We start from the raw sequence: 18,456 nt of genomic DNA, 5'->3' as shown, positions 1-18,456 counted from the left end.
AAGACTGAACTGAAGTGCGATAAGTAAAAAAGAGAAAGACAAGTACCACGTGCAAAACATATATCACTTACATCTGGAAGCTAAAAAAATAATCAAACATGTAAAGACCTGAATGGTAGTTATCAGGAAATAGAGGAGTGGAGTAGTAAGACTGGTGTTTTTAGGGGTACAAAATTGCAATGAATAGTAAATAAGTCATAGAGAATATAGTGAATAGTATAGACAGCAATATTGTACTACAATCATAAAACTTGCTGAAAAACTAAAACTGATTTATCCCAACCAGTTAAGAGAAAGGAAAATTGTTTAACGTGATAGAGATGGGGAATTTCACTGCAATGGAAGTCATATCGCTATATATAAATGTGTCAAAGTAAAGCTTTATACACCTTAAATTTATACAATGTTATATGTCAATATATGTCAATGTAAGTACTTTATATGTCAATAAAGTACTTACATGAATGAACATATATTGTTTCTATCTTTAAAAGAAAAACATTCTAATATTGGGAAGCATTGTTGTTCAGTCACTAAGTTGTGTCCAACTCTTTGCAACACTGCCGCACTCCAGGCTCATCTGTCCTCCACTATCTCCTGGAGTTTGCTCAAATTCATGACCATTGAGTTAGTGATGCTATCCAAACATCTCATCCTCTGCTGTCCCTTTCTCCTTTTGCCTTCAACCTTTCCCAACATCAGGGTCTTTTCCAATGAGTTAGCTCTTTGCATCAGGTGGTCAAAATATTGGAGCTTCAGTTTCAGCTTCAGCATCAATCTTTCCAATGAATATTCAGGGTCGATTCCCTTTAGGAGTGACTGGTTTGATCTTGTTGCTGTCCAAGGGACTCTCAAGAGTCTCTTCCAGCACCACAATTCAAAAGCATCAATTCCTTGGTTCCCAGCCTTATTTATGGTCCAACTTTCGCATCTGTACATGACTACGGGAAGTGATGTCTGCTTTTTCACTGTCTGGGTTTGTCATAGCTTTCCTTCCAAGGAGGATGCATCTTTTAATTTCATAGCTGCACTCACTGTCTGCAGTGATTTTGGAGGCCAAGAAAATAAAATCTGTCACTGCTTCCATATTTAGTTTATTTCAAAAGCAATTAGGTCTAAAAAGAGTCTTTAAAGAGGCTGGGCAAAGGGGTTCTTGCTGAGAAGAAGTTTCTGGAGGGCACCCTTCAGATCTTGGTTCCTCAGGCCATAGATGAAGGGGTTCAGCATGGGGGTGACCATGGTGTACATCACTGTGGCTGCCATGTCCCTCTGGGTGGTGTGTGTGGATGCAGGGTTGAAGTAGACCCCAATGATAGTCCCATAGAAGAGACAGACAACACAAAGATGAGAGCCACATGTGGAGAATGCTTTCCATCTGCCCTGGACAGAAGGCACCTTCCACACAGTCACAGCAATGGGTGTATAGGAGGCCATGATGCACACAAAAGAGATGAGAACCACTGGGCCCCCAAGGACCAACACCAGCATCTCATTGACTTGGGTGTCAGAGCAGGAGAGCTTGATCAAGGCATTGATATCACAGAAGAAGTGTGGGATCCTATTGGTGCAAAAGGACAAGTGGGACATCAGGATAGCGTGGACCATGGAAATGAGGTTGGCTGAGATCCAGGGTATCACCACCAGCAAAATACACCGAAGGACACTCATGATTGTCATGTAGTGCAGTGGGCTGCAGATGGCCAGGTAGCGGTCATAAGCCATGGCTGAGAGAAGCATGCTGTCAGCTGCCCCAAAGGTGATGAAGAAATACATCTGGGCCAGGCAAGCTGAGAAGGAGATGGTGGTGAGCCCACACAGATGGTTCACCAGCATCTTGGGGATGGTGGTGGAGGTAAAGCAGATGTCAAGAAGAGACAAGTTGCTGAGGAAGAAATACATGGGGCTGTGGAGGTGAGGGTCCAAGATGATGGCCAGGATGGTGAGAAGATTCCCCAGGCACCCACTCAAATACAGAATGCAGGACAGGCTGAAAAGCACCTGCCTCTGCAGGGGCTGCTGGGAGAGGCCGAGGAGGATGAATTCAGAGACTTGGGTCTGATTGTCCATGTCCAGGCAGTGCTAAAGCCAGAAATAGGGGCATCAACAGTGGGAAGAAAACAGATTACCTCACTGCTCTTTCAAACCCATCCCTGAAGATGCATCTCACTTAACCACGCTGAGCCTAGTTTCCTCATCTGTTGCTGCTGCTACTGCTGCTACTGCTGCTAAGTCGCTTCAGTCGTGTCCAACTCTGTGCGACCCCATAAACGGCAGCCCACCAGGCTCCCCTGTCCCTGGGATTCTCCAGGCAAGAACACTGGAGTGGGTTGCCATTTCCTTCTCCAATGCATGAAAGTGAAAAGCGAAAGTGAATTTGCTCAGTCGTGTCCGACTCCCCATCTGTTATATGGGACTAATTTTTCTAATTCCTTAGGATTGTTATAAGGATTAAGTGAGAAAAATAGGATAAGGGGATTAAATCCATAGCTGATGTGTTATATGGACAAACATTTTTATTTGTGGGAACTCTTAGTGATATTATCAAAATAAACAGTCTTACATTAATTAGCTTGATTGTGGCAATTATTTCAGAGTGTATACATGTATCAAAGCTTCAAGTCTTACATCTTAGTTATACACAATTTTTGTCAATTATTCCTTAATTAAGATAGGGATAGAAGACATAAAATGAAAATAAACAGCCTAGGCACTTTTTAGGGTTTGGTATTTAAAATAAATAGTAAAAGTGATTAAAGACAAACTCTGAAAACACACCTGGGTTTCAGTTCCAGTTCTGCCACTTACTGGCTGTGTGATTTAGCCAAGGTACATAACTTTCTGTGCCTTGGCCCAGATGGTAAAGAATCTGCCTGCAATGTGGGAGACCTGGGTTCAATCCCTAGGTCAGGAAGATCCCCTGGAGAAGGGAATGGCTACCTGCTTCAATATTTTTGCCTGGAGAATTCCATGGACAGAGGGACCTGGGGGGCTATACAGTCCATAGGGTCACAAAAGAGTCAGACACAACTGAGCACTTAACACTTTGGTCCTTTGCACCTGCTGTCTCCTGCTTGGAAGCTTCTAGCCTCCAGCTTCACCTCACTTAAGTTGCCTCCACTTCTTCAGGGATCCCTTCCCTGTTCCTCTCCTCTTTGGGGTGGAGCCTAGTGGTTCTCATCCTGGCACTACTGACATTTGATGCTGAATCATATTTTTGTTTGTGGTGCAGACTGTCTTATATATTATTGTATGACGTTGAACACCTGGCTTTGACCCACTGAATGCCAATAGCATTCCTCCTATCTCCAGTTGTAAGGAGCAAAAATATCTTGAATAACACCTCTTGAGCAGAGTAGAAATTTCCCCCAGTTAGGGATCACTGATACCCATGGTTAAAGCATGACAGACTCTCTCCTCCCCTCAGCATCTACACAAGTTGACTAAGTTAGAGTGGTCTGTGTGAGCGTGCATGTATGCTCAGTCACTTTAGTCGTGTCCAGCTCTTTCTGACCCCATGGACCATAACCCTCCAGGATCCTCTGTTCATGAGATTTTCCCAGCAGGAATACTGGAGTGGGCTGCCATGCCCTCCTCCAGGGGATCTTCTTGACCCAGGGATTGAATCTGCTTGTGTCTTTTGCACTGCTGAGCCACTGGGGAAGTCCTTAGAGTGGCACAGTGACCTTTATTCTATGCAATCCACAATGAGCTAACCTCTTAACAATTATCATCCCATTTAACCTTCAGCCACATCATGAGCCAACAGCTGAGGCTCCAAACCTGACTCCTGCATGGATCTGGGATCCAGCTCATGCTCTGATCCAAATATCCACTCTCTTGACCAAGTCACAATACCCCTACCCATCTATGAGTCACTGATACCAGGTAACCTAAGTCCTTGTGGATGAAACTGATCAGAGAGTACCCCTAACCTCTGAAGGCAAGTTTGGTGGGGGAGGATCTTCCCTGAGATCAGCTCGATTGTGGCTTGTCTTCCTGATGCCTTATTAACCAATAACTACTATACCTCTATCAGATTCCGGGACCTCTCAACCCATCAAGAGTCCTGTTTCCAGGGATTTGGGATTCCTGCAGCCTCTACTTTGTCTTGCAACTGTGGATGAAGAGTAGGCTTTCTCAGAGAACACACAGCAGAATCACACTAACAGATTAATATCAGAATCTCTGGCCTTCAGGTATGATCCCCGGAGAACCTTGTTAGAGTGACTACAATTAGTTCATCTTCCCCAGTGAAGCCTTTGAGTCTAGGACCCCTGAGGGAAAGAGCTTTTGTCCCAGGAGCATTGCCATTCTTCAAATCTGTCTCTTTTGGCTGCCAGATGGTTAGCATGGAAGTCAGTTTTTCCAGTGAAGAAGATTTTAGATATGTTATTCCTGAAAACAGTTGTGTGTGTTCTCAGGCATTCAGTCATGTCTCTTTGTGACCCCATGGACTGTAGCCCACGAGGCTCCTCTTGTGCATGGAATTTTTTAGGCAAGAATACTGGAGTGAGTTGCCATTTCTTCCTCAAGGGATCTTCCCAACCCAGGGATCAAACCCACTGTCTATTGCATTTTCTGCATCAGAAAGCAGATTCTTTACCACTAGTGCCACCTGGGAAGCCCCTTGAAAACAATTATGATGTGTTAAGGATTTGTAATGTGGCTGGAGCTGTGCAGAGCATGCAACATCCTATGCTTCTTACAAAAGCCCAGTGAGGAAGGAAGCAGAAACTCTCACTTGTCCATTGTTCACCCAGCCTGAAGTGGCAGATTTAGCATTCAAATCTAGGTAGTCTGACTCCAGGGACAAACTAATGAATGCAAATGTCTCTCAGCACACATAAAGAGATATTCATTCCTTTGAATGGCTGAACAATATTACATTGTATTTATACACCTAGTTTGTTTATCCATTCATCTGCTGATAGTTGAGTTGTTTTCCATCTTTTGGCCATTACAAATAGCACTGCTGTGAACATTCATGGATAAATGTTTGAGTCCCTATTTTTAATTCTTTGGGGTTCAGTTCAGTTCAGTGCAGTCTCTCAGTCACATCTGACTCTTTGTGACCCTGTGAATTGCAGCACGCCAGGCCTCCCTGTCCATCACCAACTCCCGGAGTTTACCCAAACTCATGTCCATTGAGTCGGTGATGCCATCCAGCCATCTCATCCTCTGTCGTCCCCCTATCCATAAGTGGAATTTCTGGGTCATATAGTAATTGTATGTATCCTTTGAGGAACTTCTGAACTGCTTTCCATAGTGGTGGCACCGTTTTACATTCCCACCAGCAATGTATAGTGGTTCTGAGATAGAGTGGGACCTGGGACCCTTTACAGGAGTGCTTTGTTGTTTTTGTTGTTGTTTAGTCACCAAGTCATGTCTGACTCTTTACGACCCCATAGACTCTAGCTCACCAGGCTCCTCTATCCATGGGATTTCCCAGGCAAAAATACTGGAGCAGGTTGCCCTTTCCTTCTCCAGGGGGATCTTCCCGACCCAGGGATCTAACCCAGGTCTCATGAGTTGCAGGATTCTTTACTACTGACCCACCTGGGCAGCCCTACAGGAGTCCTTGCATCTGGTCAAATGTCTCCTTGAGCAACAGAATACAAAGAAACCATAAGGGACTAAAAATAACCGTGAATAAACAAGTGTAGTCTGAGCAACATGAACAATAAGATACAAAAAGACAACAAACCAGCAAGCCATTTCTGATATGCCAAGAGCACAAGAAGGGTACTGTACATGACAGCACTACCAAGGGGATGGGCAGCCACCTAAGCTATGCCTCCGGTCTAACCCACTGATCCCAGCATCCGATTTAAGAAACCCGCTTGCACCCTGCCCCCGCTTCCGCCGGACGAAACTGAGAACCTAGCAAGGGCACCTGTTTCTTGTTTTTGCTCCCTTCTGCTGCAGCATGAGCCCCAGTAAAGTCTTACTTGAAATTCTCATCTGGCCTTCTAGCAACTTCCACTGATTAAAGAGCCCAAGGGCCTGAATTTAGCAGTTCCAGTTTCTCCACATAGCTTTCAACACTTGCTATTTTCTGTTGTTTAAAAAAATTTAGTCATTTCATTTCTTCCACGTTGTCCATTTTATTGGCATATAATTGCTGATAGTAGTCTCTTATGATCCTTTGTATTTCTGTGTTGTCTGTTGTGATCTCTCCATTTTCATTTCAATTTTATTGATTTGATTTTTCTCCCTTTGTTTCTTGATGAGTCTGGCTAATGGTTTGTCAATTTTATTTATCCTTTCAAAGAACCAGCTTTTGGCTTTGTTGATTTTTGCTATGGTCTCTTTTGTTTCTTTTGCATTTATTTCTGCCCTAATTTTTAAGATTTCTTTCCTTCTGGGGTTCTTCATTTCTTCCTTTTCTAGTTGCTTTAGGTGTAGAGTTAGGAAATATACCATGTTCATGGATCAGAAGAATCAATATAGTGAACATGAATATACTACCCAAAGCAATCTATAGATTCAATGCAATCCCTATCAAGCTACCAATGGTATTTTTCACAGAGCTAGAAAAATAATTTTACAATTTGTATAGAAATACAAAAAACCTCAAATAGCCAAAGCAATCTTGAGAAAGAAGAATGGAACTGGAGGAATCAACCTGCCTGACTTCAGTCTCTACTACAAAGCCACAGTCATCAAGACAGTATGGTACTGGCACAAAGACAGAAATATAGATCAATGGAATAAGATAGAAAGCCCAGAGATAAATCCACGCACCTATGGACACCTTATCTTTGACAAAGGAGGCAAGAATATACAATGGAGAAAAGACAATCTCTTTAACAAGTGATGCTGGAAAAACTGGCCAACCACTTGCAAAAGAATGAAACTAGAACACTTTCTAACACCATACACAAAAATAAACTCAAAATGGATTAAAGATCTAAACATAAAACTAGAAACTATAAAACTCTTAGAGGAGAACATAGGCAAAACACTCTCCGACATAAATCACAGCAGGATCCTCTATGACCCACCTCCCAGAGTAATGGAAATAAAAGCAAAAATAAACAAATGGGACCTAATTAAACTCAAAAGCTTCTGCACAACAAAGGAAACTATAAGCAAGGTGAAAAGACAGCCTTCAGAATGGGAGAAAATAATAGCAAATGAAGCAACTGACAAACAACTAATCTCAAAAATATACAAGCAACTCCTGAAGCTCAATTCCACAAAAATAAATGACCCAATCAAAAAGTGGGCCAAAGAATTAAATAGACATTTCTCCAAAGAAGACATACAGGTGGCTAACAAACACATGAAAAGATGCTCAACATCACTCATTATCAGAGAAATGCAAATCAAAACCACTATGAGGTACCATTTCACACCAGTCAGAATGGCTGCAATCCAAAAGTCTACAAGCAATAAATGCTGGAGAAGGTGTGGAGAAAAGGGAACTCTCTTACACTGTTTGTGGGAATGTAAACTAGTACAGCCACTCTGGAGAACAGTGTGGAGATTCCTTAAAAAACTGGAAATAGAACTGCCTTATGACCCAGAAATCCCACTTCTGGGCATACACACTGAGGAAACCAGAATTGAAAGAGACACATGTACCCCGATGTTCATTGCAGCACTGTTTATAATAGCCAGGACATGGAAGCAACCTAGATGTCCATCATCAGATGAATGGATAAGAAAGCAGTAGTACATATACACAATGGAGTATTACTCAGCCATTAAAAAGAATACATTTGAATCAGTTCTACTGAGATGGATGAAACTGGAGCCTATTATATAGAGTGAAGTAAGCCAGAAGGAAAAACACCAATACAGTATACTAACGCATATATACGGGATTTAGAAAGATGGTAACAATAACCCTGTGTACGAGACAGCAAAAGAGACACAGATGTATAGAACAGTCTTTTGGACTCTGTGGGAAAGGGAGAGTGTGGGATGATTTGGGAGAATGGCATTGAAACATGTATAATATCATATAAGAAACGAATCGTGAGTCCAGGTTCAATGCAGGATACAGGATGCTTGGGGCTGGTGCACTGGGATGACCCAGAGGGATGGTACGGGGAGGGAGTTGGGAGCGGGGTTCAGGATGGGGAACACGTGTACACCCGTGGCAGATTCATGTTGATGTATGGCAAAACCAGTAGAATATTGTAAAGTAATTAACCTCCAATTAAAATAAATAAATTTAGTTTAAAAAAAAAAACTTAAAATCAGATTCTAAAACTTAAAAAAAAAATTTAGTCATTCCAGTGAGAGTGAAGTGATACCTCACTGTGGTTTTGATTTGTATTTCCCTGATGACTAATGATGTTGTTCATTTTTGTTTTTATTTTTTTACTTTTCAAAGCAGTTTATTAGATAATATTTATTACTATGAAATAGTGTGAATTAACTGATATGATGATTTAAAAACAAACAGGAAACCCCTTTGTATGCTGTCTTAGCCCGGGTTCCTCAGAAAAAGTCTCTGAGAGGGAGATGTTCAGGCAGTTTATGGAGGAGGCTCTCGGAATATCTGTAAGAGATGAGGCAACCAAGATTAGTCAGAGGCTGGTATGATCTGCAAGCTAATCCCTTCAAAGTTTTCCCTTTGAGGCAAGGGGGCTGAGCCCCTGTACCACCGGCCCCACTCCCTCACATCCAGACATTGGGTATTGGCTGGCTGTTAGTAAATAATCTGCCTGCACTGTAGGAGACCTGAATTTGATCCCTGAGTCAGGAAGATCCCCTGGAGAAGGAAATGGGTGCTCACTCCAATATCTTGCCTGGAGAATCCCATGGACAGAGGAGCCTGGTGGGCTTCAGTCCATGGGGTTGCAAGAGTCAGACATGACTTAGCAACTAAACCATCACCACCACAGTGCTGGAGAGGACATTACCTGGTTAAAGCAGTTCCTTCAGCTGGGGGAAATTCTGTTTTCTAGAAGTGACTCAACTGTGAGCCTTCTGCAGCCAGCTTTTCTCACAGCTGGGCAAATGATTTCCTGGATCCTAAAGGGGACCTTTGTGGCACATTACAGCATCCACTGTGCCACCTGGGAAGCCCCATGTAAGGGGAATTATAGAGTATTTGTTTTTCTGTGACTTCCTTCTTTCACTTAGCATAATGTCCTCAAGGTTCATTCACATTGTCTCATATGGAAGAGTTTATTTCTTCTTTAAGGCTGAATAATATTCCACTGTATATATGGACCACATTTTATTTATCCACCTATCCATCAGGAGACATTTAAATTGCTTTACTACTCAGACAGCCTGGGTATGCCAAAACCAATACAATATTGTAAGATAAAAATAATAATAATAAGTGTTACTCCAGTTGTTTGGGCTGTGTGAACCTGCACAGTTGATTTAGTCTGAGTTCAACTGCTTCATTTAGAAGAATTATTTTGGAAAGAAAAACACTTGAAAATGATAGTACTTTTTGTTGTTAATGAGCTTAGGCATTAATTCAAACAACATTGAGATACTCAGCTTACTTTATGAAAGTAAATATAAATTAAGATATTATTCAATACCAGCATACTGGCAGCACAATTGATATGCTATACACATAACTTGGCTTCCCAGATAGCTCAGTGGTAAAAAATCTGCATGCCAGTGCAGGAGACACAAGTTTGATCCCCAGGTCAGGGAGATTCCCCTGGAGAAGGAAATGGCAACCCACTCCAGTATCCTTGCCTGGGAAATCCCATGGACAGAGGAGCCTGGTGGGCTACAGTTCATGGGGTTGCAAAAGAGTCAGACACAACTTAGTGACTAAACAACAGCACAGACATAACTGGAGACATTGTGAATTGTCAAAGATTTTTTCTGAACAGAAAAAGGCAGATTCATAAAGATGTTTAAAGCATTGAATATTAAAGTCTAGAAAATCTGACAGGACTCCTACAGAACACTAGAAGTAATGGATAAAATATTACAAGCATTCTCCTAAATGCATACATGAATTTATACCAAAAAAAAAAAAAAATAAGGAAATCTCAAAGGGTTAACAACAAATGTTCATTAATGGATTGGTGGATAAACAATATATGGTATGTTCATATAATGTAGCATAATTCAGCCACCCCCCAAAAAAAAGCAAAAAAGCCATAATGTCCTGATACATGATGCAACATGGATGAATAGTAAAAGAAGCCAGACACAAAAGGGCACATACTGTGCAAATCCACTTATGTGAAGTGTATGGGACAGGTGAAATCAGAAGGACAGAAAACAAATTGGTGGTTTCAAAGAGCCTAAAGTGGGACAGAATGGGGAGTCACTGCTTTACAGGTGTTTTCCCAAAGTGGAAACAACATTGAGGTACTCAGCTTACTTTATGAAAGTAAATATAAATTAAGATATTATTCAATACCAGCATACTGGCAGCACAATTGATATGCTATACACATAACTTGGCTTCCAGATAGCTCAGTGGTAAAAAATCTGCATGCCAGTGCAGGAGACACAAGTTTGATCCCCAGGTCAGGGAGATTCCCCTGGAGAAGGAAAATGATAGTAGGGGCTTTCTGGGATGTGTAGGCATACAGAAGGAAAGGTCAAGGGCATGCAAGATCATGAAGGCCACCTGAAGGGTTTGTTCCATTGGCAATAGGGTACTTTAAATATTTCTATAATACATAGATTAAATAACTGAAAGATACTGTATGAGGTAAACATACTCATAAACATTAGGGTTGTTAGTACTTTTTGTTGTTAATGAGCTTAGGCATTGATTCAAACAAGCCCCTAGCCACCTTCAGCTCTCCAGGGTTCACCAGACATAACATTGTCCCCAAATGCACTATGCATCTGTCACCCTGAACTTTTACACTTGTTGTGTTTTCTTAGAAGCCCCTCTTTCACCTGCCTATCTTTCTGGATCGCACCTCCTTGCCCTTCAGGTCTTGCTTTAAGCATGGACCCCTCTGTTGTCATTGTTCAGTTACTAAGTTATGTCCGACTGTTTGTGACCCATGGACCATAGCACTCCAGGCCTCCCTGTCCCTCACCATCTCCTGGAGTTTGCCCAAATTCATGTCCATTGAATCAGTGATGCTAGCCAACCATCTCATCTTCTGCCACCCTCTTCCCCTTTTGCCCTCAATCCTTCCCAGCATCAGGGTCTTTTCCAATGAGTCAGCTGTTTATAGCAGGTGGCCAAAGTATTGGAGCTTCAGCTCTTCAGCATCAGTCCTTCCAATGAGTAACCCCCTCTAGAAGGCTTCAAAGCCACAGGCCAGTCTTTGACCTGCACTTAGCTCTCACAGTCCCCTAGGATTCCCTCATCATACCGCTGACCATATATATATATATATATATATATATATATATATATATATTTTTTTTTATCACCACAAACCTGGAAAAGTTGTTTCCACTTTGGGATTCCTATGAATGGTATTCCTATGAACATCTTGTACATGTCCTTTAATGGATAATACATTTGTGTTCCATTGGGTCTGTACCTAAACGTGTAATTAATGAATCATGTTGTTGTTGTTGTTTAGTCACTAAGTTGTGTCAGACTCTTTTGCGACCCCATAGACTGTAGCCCACCAGGCCCCTCTGTCCACAGGATCTCCCAGGCAAGATTACTGGAGTGGGTTGCCATTTCCTTCTCCAGGGGATCTTCCTGACTCATAGATTGAACCCACATCTCTTGCGTTGGCAGGCATGTTCTTTACCACTCTGCCACCAGGGAAAACCATAGTGGGGTCATATGAGTCATAGCAGAGATCTATGTTCAGCTTGAATAGATACCGCCAATCAGTTTTCCAAGATGGTTGTACCAAGGAGTTGGTTTCAGACACAAGCAGCATGGTCAGATTCTTGTATGCAGAGAGCCCTTTCTGGCTGCTGTGAGGAGAGTAGGCTGCTGAGGGCAGAGATTGGTATGAGGAGATGCAGGGAGTGATGGGAGAGGAGGAGCAGCGGGGAGATAGGTGAGGGTATCCAGGATGAGATGAGTGGCCAGAACTGAGGCTGATTACAAGGCTGGGAAGACTATGCTGCTGAGCGTTTATGACATTACATGTGTGGCTTTTTTCTACAGGAAGGGAGGTCAATTCTCCCACTCTCTGTACACTAGTAGTGTCCTACAATTCAGTTAGGACACTCACAACCTGCAGCTGGTGCCAGAACTCACAGGTGAAGGGCTCAGTCCCACAAGACTGCTCCCACTTTGGCTGCCAGTCTTCACTGACTAGAAAGATGGATGTTTCCACGATCCATCCCTCCCCTTTCACATCCTACATGTTGCTAAAATAACTCATAGAATTCAGAAAAGTGCTTTAAATTCCTGTTACCAGTTTATTATAAAAGATACAACTCAGGAACAGACAAATGGAAGAGAAATGAAGGGAAAATTATGAGGGAAGGAATAAGGAGCTTCCTTGCCCTCCCTGGATGCACCCCACTTACCAGCGGCTCCATATGCTCATCAGCCTGAAAGCCCCATTTGGGAATTTTCTGTAAAGGGATCAGCATGGAGCCCTGATTGGTTAAATCACTGGCATTAATGCTGAAATCAATCTACATCCCCTCTTCTCTCCCTAGAGATCTAGGGAGTGGCGCTGAATGTTCCAATTTTTATATCTTGCCTCAGTATCCTGGAGACCAGATGCATCCTGTAGCTACCAGCAGTCTGTACGCCCTTATCATTTCATCAGCAATCAGCATAAAAAAGATACTATCACTCCTAAGCTGACTGTCAGTAACCATGGGCAAAAACTGAAGGATCAAATTATTATATTTTATCCCAGGGTGGTTTATGCTAACATCAGGCTTCCTGGCTTGGATCAGCAGGGCAATGGGGATAGTGTAGAACTTGATCAGGAAGAAGGTGAGGTTTTCCAGTTTGGCTAGAAGACAGCACACCTATATTGCCCAAGAGTAAGGTATTAGTTGCTCAGTCATATCAACTCTTTGCGACCCTGTGGACTATAGTCAGTCAGGTTCCTCTGTCCATGGAATTTCCAAAGGAAGAATACTGGAGTAGGTTGTCATTTCCTCCTCTAGGGGATCTTCCCAACCCAGAGATTGAACCTGGGTCTCCCTCATTGCAGGCATATTCTTTACACTCTGACCCCAAGAGAAAACCACTCTCCAAGACTCAGCTCCAAATTACTCTTATTCTGGGAAGCCTTCCAACTGCTCTTACCCAAGGCAACAGCCCAGGATTCCCATTCTGTGTTCCTGCTCTACCTCTGACAGTACCTTGACCCCAAGAGGTTGAAGGCATCTATATCCAGCTCTGTCTCCCCCAAGACTGGGAGCTTCTCTACCCTCAGTAAGGGCTGAGGTCTCAGGGGTCAGAGAGAGGCAACCAGGAGACTTCACTTTGAATGGGTAGGTGGAGGAGGAAGCAGAGACTGCAGATCCCAGAAGGCCCCCTGAGATTCCTCCAGCATCTCCTGACCTTGAAGACTGCACATCCAGGTTGGTTGGGGCTCTTGGGAAGAGTCTCCTGGAGCCTGCAGCAGGGATAAAGCACAGTGTATGAGTTCCAGGAGAACTTATATCTGTCCCCGCACCTGCCTGTGGATGCTGCTGACAGCAACAAGCAGGAGAGCTTCTTCTCCCCTTCCCTGCTGGTCGTTTCTTGGAAGAGGCAACTCAAGCAAAGAAGGACCTCCCTCAAGCAGAGGAGGGAGAGAGTAGGAAAGCAGAATCCTACAGCTGTTGGTAGCACTGCTCAGCCTGGGAATGAGGTCAGGGCCAGAGAGAAGAGTAGTAATAGAGGACTGTAGCTTTGGGAGGCTCCTGGGAATCATTCCTGTTTGCCCATCTGGGTCCCTAGCTTTTGCTTAGCCTAGGTACCCTTTGCAGCTTCTAGGTCAGCAGTTCTCACCCCAGGGTGATTCTGCCTGACACTGGATATTGGGATATATCTTGATAATTTTTAAAATTTCATTTATTTATTTTTAATTATGAAAGTATGATAACACAAGTACAGGAGACTTGGAACACAGAACAAAGTTGCAGGAAGCAGTGTTAGTCACTCAGTCATGTCTGACTCTCTGTGACACCATGGACTCTAGCCTGCTAGGCTCCTCTGTCCATGGGATTCTCCAGACAAGATTACTGGAGTGGGTTGCCATTCCTTTCTCCAGGGGATCTTCCTGACCTAGGGATCCAACCTGGGTCTCCTGAATTGCAGGTGGATTCTTTAGTTATGCTATCTATTACAATTACTTTTTTAAGTAGATAAATTAAGATTTTTAGTTGGAGTTTCAATATCAAACTCTCAAAAATTAATAGAGTGGATGTATAGAAAAGTAGAAGGATTTAGTAGACCTGAAAAGCACCATGAACCAACTCAACATAATTAAGATGCATACAATTTTCACACAACAGTAGGATACAAATTCTATTCAAGTTCTCATAGACTATAATCTAGGAGACACTGGAACATATCCAGAAACATAAAACAAGGTGCAAAAATTTCATGGCCTAAAGGTACTGAAATCATAGAGTCTGTTCTCTTATCACTGTGGAATTATGTTAGAAATAAATATCAAAAGATTTTAGAAAATAAGCCACATATTTTCAAGTGCAATGTGACATTTACCAAGAGAGATCTTCGACTTACCCATTGAAAACCTCAATAGAGTCAAAAAGCTGAAAAAACACAGAGGGTGATTGCAGAGAAGAAAGCATGTAGATGAGAAATTGATATGTCTTGATAATTTTTTATTGTTATGACTCATTGTGGGGGAGGGATGCTCCTGGCATCTGTTAGGTTCTGACTAGGGATGCTGCTAAGCATTGTACAAGGAGAAGGACAGCCAAGAAATGATCTGGCCCCAAATATCATGAGTAGTGGGAGCTTGAGAAATTGTGCTTTAGGCATGTTTGTCTCAGCTGCTGTGTCTTGAGCTGATGCTAATCTTAAGGGGAGGCTCTGGGGGAGGCATAAGTATGAACTGGATGCACTCAGTGATGGTGTGATGTTTGTTCAACACCTGTGTGTGAACCATTCTCTGTGAGACCAGAGGAAACAGAATTCTGTTCACCTGTCAGAGGAGTTGGGAGAGACCAATCTCAAGGATCACGGCCATTCCACCGAGCCGGAGGTAGGAAGGCAGACTGTAGGGGTGAGGCAGGGGCTGGAGAAGAGAGTGGAGGTTGGATCAGCCTCCTGGGGGTAGGGGGGAACAGTGTTGTGTGGCTACTAGGGGGCTAAGTACTCCACTGAGGTCAGAGACCATGAGTTTAGAACGGGGCCAACTGGTGACATGTGATACAGGATGGCAGAAAACCAATCAGAAGAAGAAGCACCATCTCAAAGTCTGTGATAACTACATTTAAGTATTTTTTTATAATTTTATTTTATTTTTAAACTTTACATAATTGTATTAGTTTTGCCAAATATCATTTATTTTTACTCAGAGGTAAACTCTGAGCCCTTCATGTGAATCCTCACGGACCCACTGAAGGCAGTTCTCTAGGAACTTTGATTTTTCAGAGAGGAGGCTCAGAGCTCTAAAGTTCTTTCTCAAAGATACAAGGTGGGAGCGGGGATTTGGACCCTGGGTCTGAGGACTGCTTACCTTGTACATGTTTCAGAAAATTCTCTCTGGAAATCAGAATGGAGTCGGGGCAGAGGAGGGGACAGAGGAGGAGTGTGGAGGGTGATTCAGGAGAGAGGGGATGGAGCCACATGTATGTAGAGGAGTGGAAGAAACTGAGCACTTCTTGGGGAAGGAGAATGTTGAGTGAATGGAGGGATGAAGCATGGAAGGCAGTTGACACTGCAGACTGCAGGAGTGAGGCAGGAACTGGAGAAAAGAGTAGAGGTTGGATCAACTTCCTGGGGGTTGACATCAATGTCTTGGTTTTTTGGTGGAGTGCATGGATGGCCAGAAAAATTTTGGGGCCATAAATGCATCTTCCTCACTCCATTGAGCATCTTCACTCCAGCTAAGGTCCTCACTGTCCTGGCGATTCTGTGTCCTCCCATTTCCAGGCTAACCCTTACTGTGGGGGGTTCTTGAGACAATGCCTTAATGAAACAACTAGGGTATGCAATGAGGCAGAGACTTGTCTCAGAGTCAAGGAGTTTAGGAGCTCTGGGCAGCAACATAACTCAAATTATTCATTAAAATATATGTTAAAAACTTCATTATGGACTTCAGCTGTTGAGGTTTGAGTCAATGGTATTTCCAGTTTGCAGCTTTGATCATCATGGGTTTGCCCAAGATCCTTCTCATATTTCATGAATACATTCCATTTTTTTCCACCCCATTTCCTTCTTGTTTTGACAATCATTTCAAAATACTACATGTGTACTCTTAGATTTGTATGTGTTCTTTCAAGTTATGTATTGTTCTCTATATGCAATTTTAAATGGATTTTTATCTATTTTTTAAATGAATGAGGCTTATTAGAGAAGTTTAAGGTTTACAGAAAAGCTGATCAGATAGTATAGCAAGTTCCCACTTACCTCCTTTTCCTGAACACAGCTTCCTCTATTATTTATGTGTTGCATTAATGTTGTCCATTTGTCACAACTGTTGAACCAATATAGATACAATATAATTAACCAATGTCCAAGTTTACCCTAAGCTTCACTCTCTGCGTGGTACACTCTATGGGTTTTGCCAGTGTGTGATAACGTGTATCCACTGTGCCAGTTTCACAGAATAGTTTCACGTTCTACATTTTCAGTGTGCCCAAAAGGAATTATGCTGGAGAGGTCATCCTGTTTTTTGCCTGATTCACTCCATCTTATTGTAAAATTTCATTTACACTGTTAGGCACACATCTAACATCTGTTTGGGCATCCAATCCGTTTTACCTGGAGTCTCCCCGGTTATGACCAACAAACGTTTCCAATTCCCCTACTACAGCAATGCTACCAGGAACATCTTCTCACATTTGTGTGTGTTAGTTGCTCAGAGGCGTCCGACTCTTTGCGACCTGGTGAATTGTAGCCCACCAGGCTCTTCTGTCCATGGAATTCTCCAGGCAAGAAGACTGGAGTGGATAGACATTCTCTTCTCCAGGGGATCTTCCCAACCCAGGAATCGAATCCAGGTCTCCCACATTGCAGGCAGATTCTTTACTGTCTGAGCCACCAGGGAAACCCCAAAATACTGGAGTAGGTAGCCTATCCCTTCTCCAGAGGATCTTCCCAGCCAAGGAATCTAACTGGGATCTCCTGTGTTGCATGTGGATTCTTTACCAGTTGAACTACCAGAGAAGCCCAGCCTCTTGCATCCTTCCCTGTAAATAAGTTTAAGAAGTAGAGATAGACTTAGGATCAAATTTGCTGGTGTACAGAGCTTGTACATTCTGAATTTTCACCATTCTACATTCTCACCAGTGGCATAGGAGGCTTCTTTTGCCCCATAGTCCAGTTGACATGGAATTTTCTAATTTGGGGAATTAAATGCTGCCGTATGCAATAAAATTCCATTGCTGGTTTCCATTAACCACCTTGACACCCCTCCCTTTTTCTGAGCATCTTTTCATTTTCATTGGTAACTTCTGTGATTTATCTGCTCATATCCTTTGCTCATATCTGTATCAAAGTTCCTACTTGTTTCTTCTTCTAGATAGTATTCCTTAGTACAGAATGGAATTTATTTTTTCCCTAACTTTTTATCTGCCAGATCATTTTATCTAAAATATCCCCCATGGAACAAAAATACTTAATGTCAATGTTTCAGATGTTTTATAAATCACCTGAACATTTCTGGTTTTAAAAATCAACAAAGTTAATTCTCTTCTACTTTTTCCTTTTAATGTTATGGCTTATATTTAATATTTAGGTCCTGAATCCAAATGGTTTTCATCTTTGCATGTGGTCTTAGGCATAAATTCAAATTTACTTTGCTTCATAAAATATAGTTTTCCCACCACAAAGGAGTAAACAATCCATCTTTTCCCTTAGATTCATGCTGCCACCCTAATAATATATTAGATGTTGAATAATGAAAGGATATTTTCTGAGATAGCCAAACCATTTCATGAGTGTCTATGTCTGTTCTAGATTTCACACTTTATAAAATGACAATGACTAAAGCATGTCTCACAATCTAGGAAGGCATATCTCTCCTGCTTAGTTCATTTTTATAGCATTAGCGGAGTTTTGTACTGACTTTATTTTCATAATGGATTTTTGCTTGGTTTTTATCAAATTCACAGTCGATACACCGGAATTGTAACTACAGTTGCACTCATAATTTGGAGGAGAGCTGGCTTCACTACAATATTAGCTCATTTGAGAATATAGTCTATTTTCATATATTCAGATTTTTATTAGTGGTTAGATTTTTTGTCTTTGGAGTTACTGAATATTTTTTGTTAACTCCTAGGTATTTTATAACAGAGGTTTTCAAAGTGTGATACAAGGACCGATGAGGGTCCCAAAGACATTTTCTGGGGGTCCAGAAAATGGACCCCCCTACTTTTCCAATTGCATTGTGTGAGTGCTGTTGTGTCTGACTCTTTATGGTCCCATGGACC

At 42.3% G+C, this 18,456-nt stretch overlaps 1 protein-coding gene across 1 annotated transcript; it reads right to left on the bottom strand.

Annotated features, from left to right (window-relative positions):
- Positions 1-1,128: 1,128 nt before the first annotated feature.
- LOC147368207 (olfactory receptor 1f45-like) lies at positions 1,129-2,067 on the bottom strand. Its single transcript, XM_086413426.1, has one exon. It carries the CDS (start codon positions 2,065-2,067, stop codon positions 1,129-1,131), a length of 939 nt encoding a protein of 312 aa, XP_086269552.1.
- Positions 2,068-18,456: the final 16,389 nt, after the last annotated feature.

The sequence above is a fragment of the Bos grunniens genome, chromosome 7, assembly GCF_055505025.1.
Source record: "Bos grunniens cultivar Pamir isolate PY7600 chromosome 7, Bosgru_T2T1.0, whole genome shotgun sequence".
Lineage (NCBI taxonomy): Eukaryota > Metazoa > Chordata > Mammalia > Artiodactyla > Bovidae > Bos > Bos grunniens.
The sequence above is the reverse complement of the archived record's forward strand: the minus strand, read 5'-3'. Positions and strand labels throughout refer to the sequence as shown.

Coding starts and splice junctions, on each gene's coding strand:
- LOC147368207 (XM_086413426.1), bottom strand. CDS start 2,067: ATGGACAATCAGACCCAAGTCTCTGAATTCATCCTCCTCGGCCTCTCC.